The 19,683-nt window shown below is 40.2% G+C and overlaps 1 protein-coding gene across 1 annotated transcript in view; it reads right to left on the reverse strand.

Annotated features, from left to right (window-relative positions):
- Positions 1-17,542, reverse strand: part of ITIH2 (inter-alpha-trypsin inhibitor heavy chain 2) — a 35,645-nt gene extending 18,103 nt beyond the window's left edge. The window contains exons 1-11 of the mRNA XM_054591107.1: positions 17,334-17,542; positions 15,731-15,805; positions 14,158-14,190; positions 12,599-12,768; positions 9,966-10,070; positions 6,969-7,131; positions 5,322-5,429; positions 4,210-4,338; positions 2,662-2,778; positions 969-1,137; positions 241-366 (exon numbers count right to left, since the gene is read on the reverse strand). Of these exons, the coding sequence (XP_054447082.1) occupies positions 241-366; positions 969-1,137; positions 2,662-2,778; positions 4,210-4,338; positions 5,322-5,429; positions 6,969-7,131; positions 9,966-10,070; positions 12,599-12,768; positions 14,158-14,190; positions 15,731-15,805; positions 17,334-17,417 (1,279 nt within the window). The 5' untranslated portion in view covers positions 17,418-17,542. The remainder of the gene's footprint in view (positions 1-240; positions 367-968; positions 1,138-2,661; positions 2,779-4,209; positions 4,339-5,321; positions 5,430-6,968; positions 7,132-9,965; positions 10,071-12,598; positions 12,769-14,157; positions 14,191-15,730; positions 15,806-17,333) is intronic.
- Positions 17,543-19,683: the final 2,141 nt, after the last annotated feature.

Raw genomic sequence — 19,683 nt, forward strand, 5'->3', positions numbered from 1 at the left:
TTTCTCTACATCGTAGAGGTGACACTAAGGCATTCAAGGGCATCACTGAAAAATATCTGGGCAATGGTTTAAGCCGGATGAATGTTTCAGGGTCGAAAGAAATCTTTATTTTGGGAAGCATGGATTTAAAATGATTTAGAAACTCAGGCTAATGCCATTAGGTTTCCCACTGTAAACGAATCATGTTCCCAAGAAACAGAAGTAAAAATATTTGCATTAGAAAATTGAAGTGCTACTTGCCTACTGTTGGATCGCCGTCAGAAACCAAAATGATCAGAGAAACTGAGTTGGGGTCCAGCATTCCCAAGTTATTGGCTTCATTCAAAATAAAGATGGCCCGCAGGAGCGCCTCATTGATATTTGTGCCTGATAAAGTAATAATATAATTTGCTTGTTCTGTTACATGCTCTTTCTTTGCACAGAAACAATCTCATATTGGGTTCAGGTTCATCAGTCTGCTGATTACTCAAGAATAATTTATTTGTTACCCAAGTCATTTGACTGCTTTCCCAAGTGACATCAGTTTTCCAACTAGTCAAGATCCCCTGTGGGGTAAAATATTTCCTTTGCAGTAAAGTACTGCCTTAGGGATGAGTTAGCCCTGCCAAAGCACAGTCTGTCACTCTGTTAAACGCCAAGTTGAAGGCACCTAAATCAGCCTTGCTGATAGACATGGACACTGTTCTATGGACAGTTACATTTTATGCTGTGCAAGTAATGAGGTGAGTGACATTTTACTGACACTATTTTCTGAGGAAGGTAGGGATAATTAAAAACTTTTGTGAGATGGGTTGTGTATTGTGCCTTTGCAATGAATTTGATATCATCATTTAGTGATAAATATTATTTAAGACACACCATTGCAAATGGGACCAAGAGCACTGTGGTAGGAAATAATATTTCTTCAGTGAATCAAGATTCAAACCCTATGGAAGTTTCTCACGGGGCTGTAGGTAAAACCTACTCACCTCCATTGGGCTGGATTTTCTCAATATACCTCTTGGCATCTTCAACCTGTGTTTTAGTAGCTGGGATTAAGTCATTTCTCCAGGTTCGCACGTTGTGGTTGAAATCAACCACAGAGAACTGGTCATCAGTTCTCAGGTCATCCAATATGGTTTTCATTGCTTCCACTGTCTATTTCAAAAGAGAAAAGTGAGAGGTCTCACTAGACAAGTTCTGAGCCTGAGAAGAAAAGGGGAAGAGGCAGAATTCACCCTAGTCATCTGTCAAGTACTGACTCAAGCTCTAATTCTTATAGAAAACCTCTTAAATCCACCTCCATCAACACAGACCTATTTCTCACTTTTTCTGAACATGGATCGTCTGCATTTTGAGACTTAAACTTTTACTGACTTACTTGGTTATGCACTACCAGTTTGACCAGTCTTACATGAAGTTAAGGATCATAAACTTCAGGGTCCCCCTTAGGGGTGTCTGAAAATCAAAAGTTTTTCCCAAGTCCCTCTTCTCACCCACTCTCTTAAACTACTACCTCTCATCACCACTGACACCTTCCTGCACATGGCACTTCTGATTCCTAATACACTCCCTTTTCTTAAAAAAAAAAAGCCTTTTCACAACACCACCACTGAAGATACTTTTAAATTTATTTATTATGTTTATTGTTTATTCTCTCTCCACCTTCCTCCAAATGTAAGCTCTGTCAGCTCCGTCAGGGCAGGCATAATTTTTTAAAAATATATTTTTGGTTGATTCTGCTACTGATGAACTAAGTGCCTGACACACAGAGAGTGCTTAGTAAGTGTTTGTTAAGTGAATGGATAAAGCAAGGAAGCAACGAATAAAATGTTGTATTAGGGCAGTGGTTCTCAGCTGAGGGTAATTTGCCCACCAGGGGATGTTTGGCAATGTCTGAAGACATTTTTGATTGTCATAACTGAGGGGGTGGCAATTAGTGGGTAGAGGCCCTGGATCCTGCTAAATATAGTGCAATGTACAGAGTGGTCCCTGCCAACAAAGAATTATCTAATCCAAAGAGTCAATAATGCCATCGTTGAAAAACTTACTGCTGCACTATGAGCACATTGGGCAGGGGCCATGTATTTTTCTTTATTTGGATGTTAGAAGAGTAGTGAGCACTTGGGTCGGCTGACATGATTGTTGAATAATGAATGAAAGAATGAGTGAGTGAATAAATAAATAGTTGTTGAAATTGGTTAGATGAATGGATTGATAAATAAAATAAGAAATTTCCTTGTTTGTTATTTAGGATTACATCTATAACCATTTAGTGCTAAATAAGCCTATACTGAGCTCCAAACAGGAAGACATGAGACAGGGTGGCCTCCCTCAAAGAATTGCAGTGTAATTAGAAAGATATGCTTATATGACTTCAAAGTTACTTGTGATCAGTGACAAGATATTAAAGTAAAACATTAGGCACAAGAACCAAAATACCATTAAGCAGAAGCATGATCAGAACAAGAAGAGGTTATACTAAGAGAAAATTTTTCGCCAAGGTGAGTTTCGAGTTGAATTTCTGTTATCATAAGCCATCCAGTCTGTGGCATTTTGTCACAGGAGCCAGAGCTGTCTAAGACAAGCCCTGGGGGTAAGGCGCTTGGAATGACTGCAACCACAGGAAGGGAACAAAGAAGGTAGGGAGTCCCACATACCATGCTAACGAGGGGTACTTACTTGTTTCATTTTTATTCCCCACATTGAGCCACTGACATCAATGACAAAGAGGATGTTTTTGGGAATTGGATCCATGTTTTCAGGAGCAAAATAGTGGACAAAATATCCATTAAATACCTAAAAAACATAACATATTTGTGGGTCAAACCACTACCAACATTTGGAATGTAGGAAGTGGGGATCTGGGTACCAAAAGAGGAGAGGTGAGTCATGGTGAGCAGGTGGTATGATAGTTGTAAAGAAGAGAAGAGTGGTGGGTAGCTTGGCATCCATCTGTTTCCTCCTCCTTCCTTTCCTGTGAAGGTCCAAGCCCTCCCCAGGTTGTTTCACTTTTTTCTTGTCCTCCCCACTGTCCTCCACTCCCCCTGGTCTTTATTGACAGCCTCTGCCCCAGGCACACGTCTAGCCAACGGTGGATCAGGCACAGCCCCTGCCCTCCTGAGCTAGCAGGCAAGTGGAGGATCCAGACAAGGAAAGAGGCAGTTTGTAGCTCAGGGTGTTAAGTGCTACCATCAGGAATATAAAGGCTCCAAGAATGCCCTGTGGAGCAGCATCTAATTCAGAAAGAGGAGTCTTTCCCAAGTAAATGGCATCTACACTTCACTTGAATATGAGTTTGGAGCGAACCTGCCAACATGGGGTCTGGGCCAGGCTAGGCATGGGTAGGGTTGGGGCGGTAAGTTTCAGACAGTGCAGTGATGCTGCGAGTGAATGAGGCATGCTTGGGGCTCTGTAAGTGGTCAGCACAATGGAGCCACAGAATTCAAGCATCCAGGGAATCAGGGTGGAGGGTCAGCAGGGCAGATCATAGAGGACCTTTACGGGCACTCTAGAGAGTTCAGATTATTCTTGAGGTGGAAGGGAGGCCATTCCAGCTGGGTGCTTGATCACCCTTTTTGTCCTCTGCTGCAGGCTCTAATGATTGGCTCCTCTCATTCTCTCTCTACTGCTCTCTTGTTGCCTCTGCCAACATCTTATAGGGCTTCCCTGTAGGGTATGTAGCTGTGGGTACTTCCTACTCCCCATTTCTGGAAAGAGGCACAGGCTTCTGGATACCCTGCAAGGGCTCTACTTTAGCATAAGAGAAATACAAACACACACTTAAGACATGGCAAAAAAGAAAGGACAATTTTCAGAAACTCTCACAATGAACATCGACCCTGGAATTCATTCCTGGCCCCGATCTTTCTCTAGGCTTTTGTTGTGCCTTCCTTCCAGCCCCATGACTGCTTTCTTTGATAGTCTAGTTGCACAGGTCCTTGAAAGGTTAGGCAAAATTTCCATTTTGTTATTTTCTATTATTCTTCATATGAGACCTAGAAGCGCCCTTCTGGGACAAGGACATGAGACCCATCGACCCTTTATTCAGTTTTCATGATGTGAAAAGGTAATGTTTAGCGACAGGGAAATCCGATTTCAGTCCCTTCTTTGCAGCCTTGACATGTGTCTTGGCAGCTGGCAACTGCCCAGAGGCCAGGGAGTTTGTTCAACAAGAGACTCTTCTTTGGCCTCAGTGAGGTGGCTGTCCTGGAGTCTGTTTTCACCCACCTCAAGTTTCCCGGCACTCTCCTCTCTGTTCACGTCATACAATACCACCAGCTCTCCGTCCACTGCAGTCTCAGAGCAGTTGGAACATTTTCTTTGTTGAGCTACTGTAGGCTTGAAGGACACATGGGCCTGGAAAGAACAGCATTGTCAGAGACTAGTCCCTGTCCCTGTCCTTCTGCAGGTGAGGGGTTGACAGTTGTCCTTTCTCATGCCCATAGGAAAAGAGGTATGGCCCAATGGCCATTCTGCACCCAGACAGCATCATTGATTTTGCTACTCATGGAAGGGACAGTGCCAAGGCACGTCAGGGGAGCATCTGGCAGACTGTGGGGGCTGTTGACCGGGTTTCAGGACTTTTTGAACAGATTCAAAGAATTCCTCCATTCCCCCAGGGAAGGAATGGCTACGAGCTTTAGTTGTGAAAGGTTCTTAGAGGAATTTGACTCCTCCATAGTTGATTATTTTTGGCATTAAGACAGAGAGAATTAACCTGAATATCTCTTGCTGTGATTAATATAAATACACCATGCCGTATTTTTCCATGTATAACACGCAACAAAATTTTTGGCCCAAACTTTCAGGAAAGTTTTAATTTTTTAATTCAGTTTTGTTTGTTTCTATTTAGATACTTGTTTTTTGTATTATAAAGGAATTTTAGCATTCATTTTTTAACATATTGTGGTACAAGAAATTTTATGTAACAAATAATTACAAAACACAAGAACAGATACAAGGTATTTCAGGCACCACCCATGTATATGCATATCCTTATTTTTCCTAAAAAAAATTGGGCAAAAAAGTGCACATTATACATCGCAAAATATAGTGTGTTATGTGAAAGTGGCCTTTTAGTTACTGGTCAAGCAGAGACTTCGGTGAAATGAGGCTCTAAAAGGGACAGTCGCTGGCAAAAATGCAATAAAACCATTGGGAGTTTTGCTTTGTATATCCTGTGGAAGACCCTAGACTTGGCTCAGGGATCACAGCTTCTTCATATAGTTCCCTCAGCTCAGCATGTAGCCACTTTTCTATTCCCCAGGGAACAGGAGAAGAGCAGAACCCACATCTAGAGGCCCGTTAGACTCTCTGCAACATGCAGTGCTTGTGATTACCTTCTGGCGTCCTTTAGATATGACTGGAACACCATCAAAATGGCCATCAGATATATCAGGAACATGAAGAAATTTTAATCCTTGAGGTTCAATAATCCACACATCTACCTAGAGATGACAAAGAAAATTACTCAAATTATCAAAATATCTTTCAAGTCTTTTTGTGCAAGAAAAGTAAAACTGCTAAGCCCTCTGCTGGTTGTCTTTTCTACAAGTTTTCTCAAAGATGGCCCTGCATGGTTCCACGATCACTTCTGCATGTCCTTTAAATTCCCTGGGAAATGATGCATTTAACCATGGAGGCTGAAGGCTCTTTGGGCAACACAGTACTCACCTTTTATTGCTTCATTTCTTTAGGATTCATTCTATTCTATTCTATTCTATTCTATTCTATTCTATTCTATTCTATTCTATTCTATTCTATAGCATTCAAGTTGTTAGGACAAAAAAAAAAAAAAAAGAAGGAAATCCATTGTTAAATGATTCTGCATTTACTTTGGAGATCTGTCAGTAATAGACCACTTCCCCCACATCCTGGGCCTTTTTGTTCCTTTTCTGTCTTCTTGTCTTGAGCAGAGCTAATAGGAGGGAATCCCTCTCTATGGTCCTTGGCAAAAGCATAGCCATAGCTGCTATTTCTCTGTGTATAGTGTAAGTGCTATGCTGAGCAATTTATATGTATAAGCTCATAACTCTCACCAATGTTATTATTTGTTATTGTTATTATTTTTTATTTCACATCTGACAAAGGAGAAAAAAGAGATTCCAAGTGACCCAGCTAGTAAGTGGCCGAGACATGCTTCAAACCCAGGGCCCAAGCTCTTAGTGCTTTGTTCACTGTTTCTTGATTTGCAAAAGCTTCAGTCTGCTCCAGCTTTTCAGTTGACATTGCCGTTCTGATACTGTTTTTTTAGCCTCATGACAAAGCATGTGACAGTACCTTTTCCACATATGAAAACATGGACACCCAGGACAACTTGTCCCAAGTCAGAAGGCTGGTTTAGTGGGTTGAATGACAGTCCCCCCAAAGATATGTCTACATGAAGTCCCTGGAACTTGTGAATGTTACCTCATTTGGAAAAAGGTCTTCACGGGTGCATTCAGAATCTTGAGATGAGATCATCCTGTACTATCCAGTGGGCCCCAAATCCAATGACGACTGTTTTTATAAGAGAAAAGGCAGAGGGGGATTTGGGACACACAATGGAGGTGAGGTGATGACAGAGGCAGAGATTGGAGTGAATGTGGCCATGAGGCTAGAAGTCAAACAATGCCAGCAGCTGCCAGACGCTGGAGAAGTACAGAACAGACTCTCCCCTAGAGCCTCGAGGAGTGTAGTCCTGCCAACAGCTTAAGTATTTCAGACTTCTTTTCTCCAGGACTGTGAGAAAATAAATTTCTGTTGTTTTAAGCCCCCCAATTTGTGGTCATTTGTTACAACAGTGCTGGGAAACTGACATAGCTAGTAAGAAGCCCAGCTGGCATTGAAATCAGTAAGGAAGTGGCTTGGTGGACTCCAAAGCTATAACCTTTTCAGTATACCGAACTGTCTAGTAAGGATGAGTAGCATCAAACACCACAATGAGTGATGAACAACAGAACCATAAGCAGATGGTGTCACCGCGCATACTGCAAATCCATGCTTACCTCCAAGTGTTTGGCCAGCCGTCCTGGATGCAGATGAAGCCTGTGTTCATAGGACCCCAGCTTCCTCCACTTCACTTCTTGGTAATGAAGTTCAAACTGCACCTTTGCTCCAGGGAGGACGTTCACTTTGGTTTTGAAGTTCTCCATATCAAGAACATTGCTCCTAAAGATGTGAGCCTCCATTGTAAGTTATCACATGCATGACCCAGCATTAAGACCCAGAATCTAGGCAGAGGGCAGCTAGGCCTTTTTGGGCAATCACACCCGCTCAATTAAGCATGAAAATGAACAGTATATTAAAACCTCCATATAAATTGAATTCCATGAACACTTTTAGTCTCCTTTCTTACCTGATCTTTTTCTTCTAGAGCTTCTTACAGATTTGAAGGTCATTTGTAAAAAGCTACCAATTATTGATTCCTATTATGTGCCAGAAACTTGACGTATGTCATCATAGCTTGCAAAGCAGCTCTGCAAGATGGGTATCAGTCCCCTCATTTATCAGACAATAACAAATGAGGCTAATAGAGAATTGGTAGCCTGCTCGAGGCCACACGGCTATTCAACAGTAGGGCTGAGACTCCTATCAAAGTTTAGATAACTCCAAAGATACCACATGTTTCCTTTGCTGCACTGTAGACTCATTCTATGAACTCTTTATATTTTCGAAAGCCTCTAGAAAGAAGACATCTATTATTTCATCAAATTGAATATGTAGTTCCAGGATAAGGCCTTATTTAGTTATGCATATATATTAAGTCCAATATGATCACTGGTCTTGAAATATTTATAGTTTTAAAGAAAAATGATCAAATGAGGCTGATTTGAGCATCAGGACACACAATGCATATTTTCTAAAAATTAAATGATTATGTGAAAATGAGCCCATTGGGGATCGGGGAAGTGCTGCAGGGAAGTCGCTGTGGGATATCAGGTGCCTGAAGAAAAAGACGGGCATGGATGGTGCACACCTTGGAAGTACAGCATGCGATGAGGGGTCTTATTACCTGGGGAGAGGACTAGAACGTGAACTCTATGGTCTCTGTTGTATCTGCAGTGCCTAGAAGAGCTTCTGTTATTAATAAATACTTGTAGAATGAATAAATAACCGACGAGTGGACAATGTGGTCAAAATGATGGCTAAAGATGGCAAAATGATACCCTAAAGATAAAAGAACCTTTTAACTTGGATCAACATTGGAGGTGTTTGCTCCCTCTGTTTGGAATTTCTTCTCTCCTTTCCCCATCTGGATAAATTTTACAATCTATTTGTGCTCAGTTCAAACATCAGGTCCTCTGTGATGATTTTTCCAGGATCCCAGACAGAATTGTACACTTGAGCTCCCATAGAGTTTTGTATCCTCTCTACATTAGTACTCACCCCCCTATGTAAGGGGGGATCCCCCAAAACTAGAATTATCTTCTTGAGGGCAGACCCCTGATAGTACTGGCTTCCCCTGCTGGGTGAATGTTCTCGGAACCCCTCTGTATCAGTGTGCCAGCAGGCGTTGTTATGAGAAGCTACATTTGGCTTCAGTGAATTTTTTTTTTTAAGACTCAATTTGCTGGCCTACATCATGATGTGTAACTCATGAGTGCACCTGCCCACACCATGCTGTGTTCAGCAGTTTTTGACTAAAAATGGCATGACCTCTGTGCCCCACCCTCCCTATTCACCTGATCTCACCCTAAGTGACTTGTTTTTGTTTGTTTCCCCTGATGAAAAAAGTCTTCAAAGGGATACTTTTTGCTGATGTGGAAGAAATTAAACAAAAAATGGCAGAAGCACTAAAAGGCATCAAAATTGTTGCATTTGAAACTGTTTTGAGCAGTGAAAAAAAATCTTGATAGTTGTAGTGCATCAGATAGAGAGTACTTTGAAGGTGGCTGAAGTTTAAAAATGTAAAAATAAATGCACAATTTTTTATAAATAAATTTGCAGATTTTTTGGGTCCCCCAGTATATTATATGTAATAATACATAGTTAATATGTTATATATTATGACCATCTCTACATTACAGGTTCCTTGGCTGTCTTCTTCTCTAGCTGGCAATATTTGCTGCAGTGTCATTGTCACCTTTGCCAGAACTGTGTACAGAGCTCAATGAATTCTCACTGAATGAATGAAGACATGAATGAAATGAAAAGAATTTCAAGTAAAGGTAAATTTGGGGATGTAGAAGAGGTGGAGATGAAGAAAAAAGGATGGCAGAATATATGCAGTGTGAGAGGTGATTGGTTGAAAATTCCTTTGAAGCTTCTTGCTCTCAAGAGGCTTTCAGGTGGTTTGGCATTCCCGGTGTCTTAAGATTATAAGGAGAACAAAATAAACATAATCTAAGCTAAGTAACTGGTGCTGAGAAAAGGTTACACAATAAAAATAAGGCAGAATAAATCATTAAAACGAATTCCAAATCTTTCTTTCTGTGTACGTTTGACCCTCAAACAAGGCAGGCCACAGTGCAGTAAAAAATCTTCCTGCAACTTTTGACTCTACAGTCCACACTTCCTATCCACTGGTTTTGCATCTGCAGATTCAACCAGCTATGCATGAACTACAGTATTTTTTATCTTGGATTGGGATCCGTGGTTGAGAATGCAAAAATACTGTTTTTATCTGAGGTTGGTTGAATCTGCGGCTGTGAAGGGCCATCTGTATTCATTGAAAAAAATCCACATGTAAAGGGACCTGCACAGTTCAAACCATGTTGTTCAAGGGTCAACTCCATGTTTAAGTGTTGTCACCAGATCACTAATATTTCTGTAGTTGATCTTAGCAAATCAACATTAACTCTAGAACATCTAAATGCAAGCTATGTAAGGATAGCTCTGCTGTTGCAGAGAGGCCTTAGGGAATAGAAATTGGACCACCTAGCTCTACCACCTGACTACAACTTTGTGTGCCTTCCCGGACCTGTTGTGCTCTTGAGGAAGGGACTGGAGTGTGGGGAGACAGCAGTCGGGATGAGGGCACTGGCCTGCTGTCCAACCCTTACCTCACCAATCCGGCACTTTTGCCTTTTGCTCTTGCCTGTGAGTACAGCGCTCGGGCCACAGATTTCTCCTTAATGGAACTAGTGAATGTGGTGCCGTCTACAGTCCTAGAACATGACAGAAATGTACCAGTTGGTTTGAATAGTAAAGCAAATAAAAATAGCAAGCAAACAAAAAACAAGCAAACATGCCAACCAGATGAATTTACTGAATGGGGACAATGATCTTTTTGTACCTGGAGGAAAAGAGAAGAAAGACATTTGCATATTTCATACATGGGAGTCCCTTTATCTGAATGTAATTTAAGAGGGTCATGTAGGCTCCCATCCTAAAAGCTTTTTCTCACTACTGTTGCTTGTATTTAAAATGTTTCCTTGCCTTCAAATTTTACCCTTCAGATTAAGCATTGTTTTCTTTGGGTGTCTGTTTAAAAAAAACTTTTATTTTTTAAATTATGGTTGACATTCAATATTATTTCATAATAGTTTCAGGTGTATGGCATAGTGCTTAAACATTTATATAATTTATGAAGTGATCTCTCTATTAGCCTAGCACCCACTTGGCCCCCTATATAGATAATACAATATCATTGACTATGTTTCCTTTGCTGTCCTTTACATCCTTGTGACTATTTTGTAACTGCTACTTTATATTCTTAATTCCTTCACCTTTTTCACCGAGTCCCGCAATGCCCTTTCATCCTGGTAATCATCAGTTTGTTCTCTGCATCTAGGAGTGTGTTTCAATGCTGTTTGTTCATTTATTTTGTCCTTTAGATCCCACATATAAGTAAAATTATATGGTATTTGTTTTTCTCTGTCTGACTTATGTCACTTAGCATAATACTTTCTAGGTCCATCCATGTTGTTGTGAAAGGTAAGATTTCATTCTTTTTTTATGGCTGAGTAATAGTCCATTGTACAGTGTCCAGCTTGAGTGTGGTTGGTAGGGTAATAACATGGGTGTAATAATTTATAGTTTTAATTTGAACATTTCACCTAAAATGTCATATGGTGTCCTTTAGTGTGATATTGTTATGTTATAGAACTACATGCTTATGATTTTGTAATAACTAAGCTGTGTTATTTGTGCTGGACCCTGTATATATGTACCACATCTTTTTTATCCCTTCATCTACTAGTGGGCACTTAGGTTGCTTTGAGTATCCCTTTTGAATCACAAATGTGCGTAGAATAGGTAACAGATAAGTCATGTCATCTGGCTTACATTTGGTCTATAAGGTCAATCTTCTATGAGTTAAGAATCTGCCCCAGCCTGGGGACATTTGCTCTCCTACAAGGATGGCAGAAAGTAAAGAAAGCTGGAGGAAAGTGTTGGTGAATGACTTCTTTCAAAGATTGTGTTTACCCCTCTAACATCTCCCTTGAGCATCTCCGTCCTCTCTTTGCACTTCCATCTCCACTCATCTGAATTTTAGCTGGTTGTTATCTTATCCATACCAAGAAATGATTGGTCAGAACAGTTGAATTACAGAATTTTACAAATGAAGGGAAGTTTATGACACTCCATCTACCCATGAAGCAACTTAGAAATATGTGGAAAGGTTTTGGTTGTTCTGATGACTGAAAGTACTACTGGGATGAGAGGAGGGCACCAAGAATGTTAGAAATTCTGCAATGTGAGGGAGAGTTTTGCTAAAAATTTTCCTTCCCCAAATACCAATAGCATGCTTATTGAGGCACACTTCTAGGTTGGCCTCTTTAGATGAGAGGAATCAGAGCCAAGGAGACAAATGTCTTGTTCAAGGTCATATAGTTGGTCAGAGGCTGAGCCAGGACTGGACCTCATGTGCCTAGGTTAGCAATGTTTCTATCAAATCACACTAAGGTTCAAAGATTAAAAAGTCTTTAAGACAAAGGACATGGTTTCTAATGGTAAAATGTGTGGAACGTTGATAGAAAGGCAGAAGAAATATTTTGAATACGGAGATCTGCATGACTCTTATGAAATTGTGGTGATATAAGCAGCTATCCTCTCTTGTCTTATAAATTCAGCCTTGTGTTGAGGGAGACCAAAATAAATGTATATTCATTGGGTAAAAAAATGGGACAGATTTAAATTAAGTATAAGAAATAATTCTAACAGACCTATAAACATTTAGTGGATTGCCATGGTAAGTAGTGAGTTTATCATTAAGGAGATAATCAGATCAGGCCTGGATAACCCACTTGTCAGGGGTATAATAGAAGAAGTCAACCACTAGACAGAAGATAGGACTTAGTCAGTGGTTCTCATTTTTTTCCCCCATGGAGAAACATATGACAGGTGACACTAAACTGCTCTGTACACCTCACATATGGTTTTCTGGAAGCCAGGGCAACTTAAATTTCTCTCCCCTCAAGTACATCAAAATGCAAATAAGTGGGAGGTTGTTACCATAGAGATAGCTTAAGTTTACTTTGATTTATTAGAGATGAAAATCAAATCCTTCACAAATTCTGATGTTTTGAACAGACACAAATCATTAGGACCCACTTCACAATGACTCTTGACATCCAGTGGGTCCAACACTCTGAGAATGAGAACCACTAGAGCAATTGACCATTAAGGCCCAATCTAACTTTGATTCTGTGAGTAGAGCATGTCCAGTTTCTATTATATAGAAGTTACTCACATGGAGAAGTTGGAAATGAAGGCCCCTTTGGGAACCTGAATGTCAAACGCGACATCCTGAGGCTGTGGGGAGTTGTTCACCACTTTGGTCTGGATCATGGTGTTGGCCATACGAGCAGTAACAGTGGATTGGACTTTGTAGCTATAAAGAGTTACTTGATCAACATTTTCCTGTAATTGGCAAGAAAACATAACTGTACTCAGAGAAAAATTACGCAGAACTTCACTATATATTTGATGTGAAGAGCAGTATATTTTATTATGAAAAAGCCCAAGGCATTGTTAAGCATGTGAGCATGTGTCTGGTATTGTAAAGCATTATCCTAGCTTGAAATACACCCCAGGCAGAAGTCTGCCTTTATTTTGAGCTATCTTGAGATGCCTTTCAGCTCTGTAAGTCTATTAATAATGATTTTCAAAGTTAGAATATAAGTAGAAAATGGTTGTGGGAAACAAGACTGGATTGAGAAAGTCGAGGAAATAACTTCAAATGCAGGGTCATAGTGAGAAAAAGGACACAGGATTGACGGGGCGGTAGGGGACCTTGGCTGCATCTCCAGAGTGCAGCGCAGCCAGGAGGATGGTGGGCTGGAAGACACACATGGTCCCCATGCTGCTATCTACCTTCTTTGATTTTACACATTGCAATTTATTCTTGCCCTAATTTTCCTACCTTCCCCACATGAAAACAAAATAGTGAGAGAGCACTGATGGGTGTGAGCAACAAACAGTATCATTTTGATGCAGTTATTGGTCTGGCACTCTGAACCTTCTTTGCCAGTTTTTCTCTACTCATTTAAGGCAGCCCCAATGTAAAATACTATGAATATGATCAAAGGCAAAAGATTACAGACACATATCTTTTAGGTGGTGCCTGAGAATTGTAAGCTGCTCCAGGACTATGGCAGTTATATAGCCCTATTAGATTTTGCTTTTTTTCTTCAAACGGATTTGCTTATTTCAGTACTAGGTGTCATCCCCCAAACGTTCTCATTCACTATGAAACCTTTCAACTCAATATGCAGCTCAGCTCCAGCTAAGATAACACCAAGGCTAAGTTACTTGTCCTTCCTATGCCTTAAACCTGTGCTTCTCACCATTTCTGTCAGTTCAGAGCAGGAAGCCAATGCAAACCACTTCCTTTTGACGTTTTCTTGCCACGGGAAGCATGGCTTTGAACATCCTAGGGAGTCTGGTCACTTCATGTTTAAAAGTTCCTTTCCCTCTCACGCTGTGAGATGTCATATTTTAAATCAAAACCATTAAGTTGGAATAAATATATATGCTTGGATGAAATCTGTGTTGGCAAAACTTGAGAGAATAAAGAGAAAGGGCATTTTTAGCTCTTGATGCCATCTTTCCTGGCTGCAAGCTCACGGTTCTCTTTCATGCTGAGTTTGAGACTCACTTCCAAACAGAATTGGGCAAGGGAGTATTTCGAAAGTCAGGTAAACGCTCTCAGTGATGGAGACAAAGGAGGTAACAGTACTGATTTCTAGGTAATAGGTAACAGAAAAATCATTCGGATATTAATTTTTAACAAAATCAAAGTAAACTTACCGTGGTTTCTTCAGATTCTCCAGAAACACTTCTCTGTGAAAGGAAGTTAGATAATCATTCTTCAAAAGTATGTTACTGATACCTTGAGGGTAAAAATTGCTTTCGCTCAGTAAAAGTTTCTTTAATACTGAGCTGTAATTCATTCATTGGAGCCCATATATAAATATCAAACATTCTGAAATACCATTACTCATTGATGTGTTTCTCTGAACAAATTTCCCAGCCCCTTTTGGGTTACATACATATCAGTTTTTATATAAAGCTAAAGCAAATGTTTTTAAATGAAAATAGTCCACCGAACTCATGCCAAGTAGCATATATCACCTTTATTCTATTTGTCTGATTGATTTTTTCATTCAGTTGGATGGTTATTTTGGTGCTCTTTTCTACCACGGGGCCCTGGGCACACCATCCCCACTGTCTGCAATACTCCACTTCCAGGTCACCTCTGTCCCCTACCTCAATATCACTAACTTCTACTCATCTTTCAGATCTCAGCTCAGGCAGAATTTTTTCAGCAAAATTCTCTCTGACCGCCTGTCACCCTCAGGCTAGGTAAGCTTCCTTTACTAAGCATTTTATAGCAGCATAGCCCTTCTTCAATGCAAGTCAGAGGGAATACGTGTGTGTCTCCTCCAATAGAGTAGGCTACACCAGAGCAGGGATCTCTATGTGTTTTCTCCTTGGTGGAACTAAGCGCAGTGACCGGCATGGGGAAAATTCTGTGCTCTAATGGCTCTGCTAGGGAATTATTCACTGGAAAGGTTGTCCTGTGGGCATGGAAAGCTGAATGGCTTTAGAGTGATGGATAAACATTTAATGTCTGAGGGATTTTAAAATAATAAGGCAGATGTAGGCTTAACTTGCCTGATTTGGGGTGAACTGAGGTTTTAAGGGGTATTACATGATATAATGAGGTCAACAGATGCTTACTTTTAGATTTTTTTAGTGCAATTCTCAATGATTAAGTTTTCTCTCTTGTGGGTAGATGAAGACCCTGACATAAGGGTTTGCCTATAGGGTTTTAATACTATTGGTCTACAAAAACCTGGACTTCTAGAAAGTCAAAAATTCATAGCCATACAAAATAAGTCATAAGTCAGCTTAGGGTTGCTTCCACAAATACCCACTTCCTCAGGATATAGGTTGGAGAAGCCAAACCCTTCCTAGCTTCCTGGAGAACTCATCCCCACGAGTGAGAGGATTTTGTCCACCGCTGCTGCTGGGGGCTTCCAGGTGCAGCCCTCAGTGTGGCCAGCTGTCTGAGGCGCTTCCATGCTCTCCGAGCTACACTCCAAGAGAGCAGTGGCTGCAAGGAAGAGGAGGTGTGGCCGCAGTGGAAAAACCCTCCTAAGAGGGAATTCTTCCTCATCAGGCCGTAAAATCATCCCATAATCTTCAAATTTGCAGAAAACACATAACCATCTACTCTTTAAAGGACTAAGATGACCTCTACGGTATGGGGGCTCGCGGAGAGCTCTATGGAGGTCTCCCTTGATGTCACCTTGACAATGTTTCCACCTGGGTGTAAAACCATTGGGCTCTTCTCTGCCAAATTAAGGCTTTACTGTACCTGATGCCTCCGGTTCTCGGGCACAGATTGCAATTTGCCTGGGGCCAGTTCCACAAGATCTTCATATTCTACAAACTTAAAAAAGAATTTAGGATGCTTGTTTCTATTAATAAAAAAGATCAAGAGCAAAAGAGACAGCTGGTAACAGGCATAAAGCTATTCACTATATTATTTTATCTTATTTCCTGTACCTCTGGGCAGTCTCACATTTTTACACAATGATTTCTTAAATATGCTTACATTTGTAAGTCATTAATGGAAGGAATTCATTTCTGAGTTTTCTAGAAGATGATGAGACATAAAGTAGGGGTAAAAATAACCCTGTGATCAGGTAGATACCTGGGGAAAGGATTGGGTAAATCTTGGGAGTGTCAGCAGTGTCTGCCTGGATAAATGTGAACAGTTATCCATTGGGTTAATAATGCCTGTATAAAAAGAATACCAGTAAGAAGTGACTGAGAATGCACAGACAAATTTGGGTGTCTTGGCTTCAATTTTGGTAGTTTCCAATACACTCTAGTAGTTTTTAAATTGTTGGAAAATATGGTAGTTAAGCAGACAGAGTGATTTTTCCCCCCTGAAAATATGCTATTCTGTTTTTTTGGCATTTTTTGTAGGTAATCCACTCTGCAAGTATTACAAGCTGCTCCATATCCTAGGATATTCCCATAAGACACATTTCTTTTTTAGAAGATATTATTTATTTATTTTCAGGGAGAGGGGAAGGGAGGAAGAGAAGGAGAGAAACATTGATGTATGGTTGCCTCTCACGCGCCCCATGCTGGGGACCTGGCCCACAACCCAGGCATGTGCCCTAACTGGGAATCGAACCAGTGACCCTTTGATTTGCAGGCCAGCACTCAATCCACTTAGCCACACCAGCCAGGGTACCATAATGCACATTTCTTTTCTGGCATCAAAATAGCTCTTGGATGTATGACTTTCAAAATGACTCAGTCCAAGAATTTCCTCACATGGGGATGGGCAAAGGACTCAAGTGGAGACTTTGAGTTCTCAGAATAATTTCTGCACTCTTTCAGCCCACTTGCCATCTTTCCCTTTAACAGGAATATTTAACGTGCCCTTACTTTCAGAAATCATTGTCCACTTAGTTATGAAAAACAATAGTGCTCTGATAATGACTTTTCTTACACTTTTAGTATAACAGTGATAATGACACATCATCATCACCATCGCCATTGTCATCGTCGTTGTCATCATCATTATCATAGCTAATAATTATTAGATGCTTCCTAGTGTTTGTCCTGGGTAGGTAATTTACATATGTCATTAATTCTCAAACACCCTTCGAGTTAGATCATTTATTATTCCCATTTTTTAGATTAGAAGTGGGCAGGTGTACTCTATAAATGCTACATGATGTGGCCAGCACAATGACCTTGACTTCATCTTGTGCGAAACTGTTAATGCTTTAAAAGGTAAATACACAGTCCAGTTATTTACAACAGTGAACACTTCTATTCAGATGAATTTATCATAAATTTCCTTCCCACCCAGAATAGCCCTTGAATAGCAATAGCAACAAGTCAGTTCCTGAGCATATGTATAGGCCAACAGCAAGGAGGCTTCTGAAAGTACTCACATATGGATCCTCATTGATGGGGATTTTGAAGCCTTGCACCTCAGAAAGAAAGAACCAGACGAGAAAACCTGTGAGCCATTTCATCTTGCCAATGTCTCCAGTGCAGGGGCTGGGGGAGTATTCCACCCCTCACTGAACCAAAGTTCAAAGGAGCAACAGAGGAGTACAGTTCGTTCTTAAAAAGTAGAAAAATGAACAAGAAAGCTCTCAAACTTTGTTCAAAAATGGGACAAATATTTGTTCTGGAGGGCAGGCTTGAGTTGTGGGGGTGGATCTGACACCTAGAGGTTATTCAAACAGCAAAGCCGGAGGCAGTCACTGGGCTGTGAGAACAAGTCAGGGTCGATGGACGAGCTGCTTCTGGGGCTGTTTTTTTTTTTTTCTCCTTCTTCTTTGCTGACTTTTGTTCCTCTTAAAATCAGAGAGACCTAAAAAGTATCATCCTTTTTGCGGGACAAAGTGAGGAACTATATTGAGTAATAGAGTCAGAGAGATAAAAAAGCTAAGTGAAGTTTTTGGAAATAAAATCCTTTGATTTACATGGAAACAGGAGGAGTCTAGCAAAAGTGGGAGATGAAACCAAAAGCTTTCCTGAGCAAAACATTCCTTGTCAGTGTTTTCTCTCTCTATGGTAACTGAGTACCTATTACAAGCGAAGAACTGGGCCAGCAGCTGTGCCATATACACAGGCATTCTCTTCAGTGAGGACTCTTCATGAAAATGTGGTTAAGAGAACAGTGTGTGTTCCTGCTGCCCTGATCAGCCTTCATCCAGGTCGAAGGCATATCAATTCTCCCCAGTCCCACAATCAAGGGAAGCCCATCCTGGGAGCAGAGTGTATTCTTCCCTCTTGTTCAGAGTCTGGATATAATAATAAAGTCAACTAGGATTTATTGAGCTCTTCCTGGTGCTAGGCACTTCTATTTTCACGATCTTTAATTCTTCTCTTTTTTAAAAATCTATGCAAGTGCCATGTGAGGAGTGTACTGTACTTATCCTCATTTACAAATGAGGGAAATAAGGTTAAATAATTTATTGCACATTTCACAGTTGGTAAGTGGAGACAAGATTCAAGGTCAGCCTGACCCCAAAGCCTTTGTTTTCCATGACTGTCCAAGGGAGGTAATCTGCCATCCGTCATTGGGATCCGATGTCCCAGGTGTGAATTTATATGAGATTTTGCTGTATTCCCCAACTTGGGTGACAAGTCTACTTGACAAGCTCCCTTTTGTTTATCCTCACCTGAGGATATTTTTTTCATTGCTTTGAGAGAGGGACAGACAGACAGACAGACAGAGATGAGAGAGAAACATTGATTGGCCACCTTCCAAGCACACCATGACCAGGAATGGAACTTGAAATTTAGGTATCTTCCCTGACTGGTGTTGAACCCACAGCCTTTGGTGTATGGGACCAGGTTCCCACCAGTCAGAGAGACAATTGGTGCCTCTACTACTCCACACATTCACTCGCCCAGATTTAGCACCTAGTCATAGACCTGATGCTGGGAACCTCTACTATCTAAGGAAACTTGTCCCCACTTGGAAGAGGAAGTTGGCCATGGCCTCTGAAACATGAAGACATAGGGCCGTTTCCACCAGATTCCTGTCTGACTAGACTCAGCAGGTTCCCTTGCACCTCAGAGAGGCACTGAGAGGATTACATACAACACAAGATAAATAAGTAGGTCAGCTGCCTGAGATAGCTTTCTGATTTGGTTTGAAGGAAAATGGTTTAAAGTTTATTTCAAAAACAATTCTAGATGAAAAGAGAAAGTAAAAAACAATGCTAATAAAAGAGAAACTTATGGATTAAAATATGTAGGATGGTATTTTAAAAACTACAATTTTATTTATTATATTCAAGCACAAACCAAAGATAATTTGAAATATAAAGTAAAAATAGATTAAATTTATCTGTAAAATTATAAAGGGTTACTGATTTTTTGAAAAGGTCAACCACATTCTGTTTCTAAAAATTACACATTATCTCCAACAGACAAAAACATAATAAAGATTGAGATTACCTTAACATCTCTTCTATTTACAGTATTTTAAATACTCAAAAACAGGGACTACAAAGATGGTATCAGGTTAAATGATGTCATAACAAATAATAAAAAAAATCAGAAGAGACCAATAAATCTAAGATTAGAAATCAACTATTTGGGAAAAGGAGATGATAATAAAATAAAAATTTTAATTAGAAGAAAGTGATAGATCTGTCCAAGTCTATAGAAGCAGAATAATAAATTAAATACAATAAATTAAAAATAAAATGAAGTATATAATGATTAACATGAAAATATATACTTTTTAAAATCCTCATCTGAAGATATATTTATTGATTT

This window comes from Pteronotus mesoamericanus, unplaced genomic scaffold, assembly GCF_021234165.1.
Source record: "Pteronotus mesoamericanus isolate MK-2021 breed Mesoamerican mustached bat unplaced genomic scaffold, CSHL_Meso_final contig_130, whole genome shotgun sequence".
In the NCBI taxonomy this organism is placed as follows: Eukaryota; Metazoa; Chordata; class Mammalia; order Chiroptera; family Mormoopidae; genus Pteronotus; species Pteronotus mesoamericanus.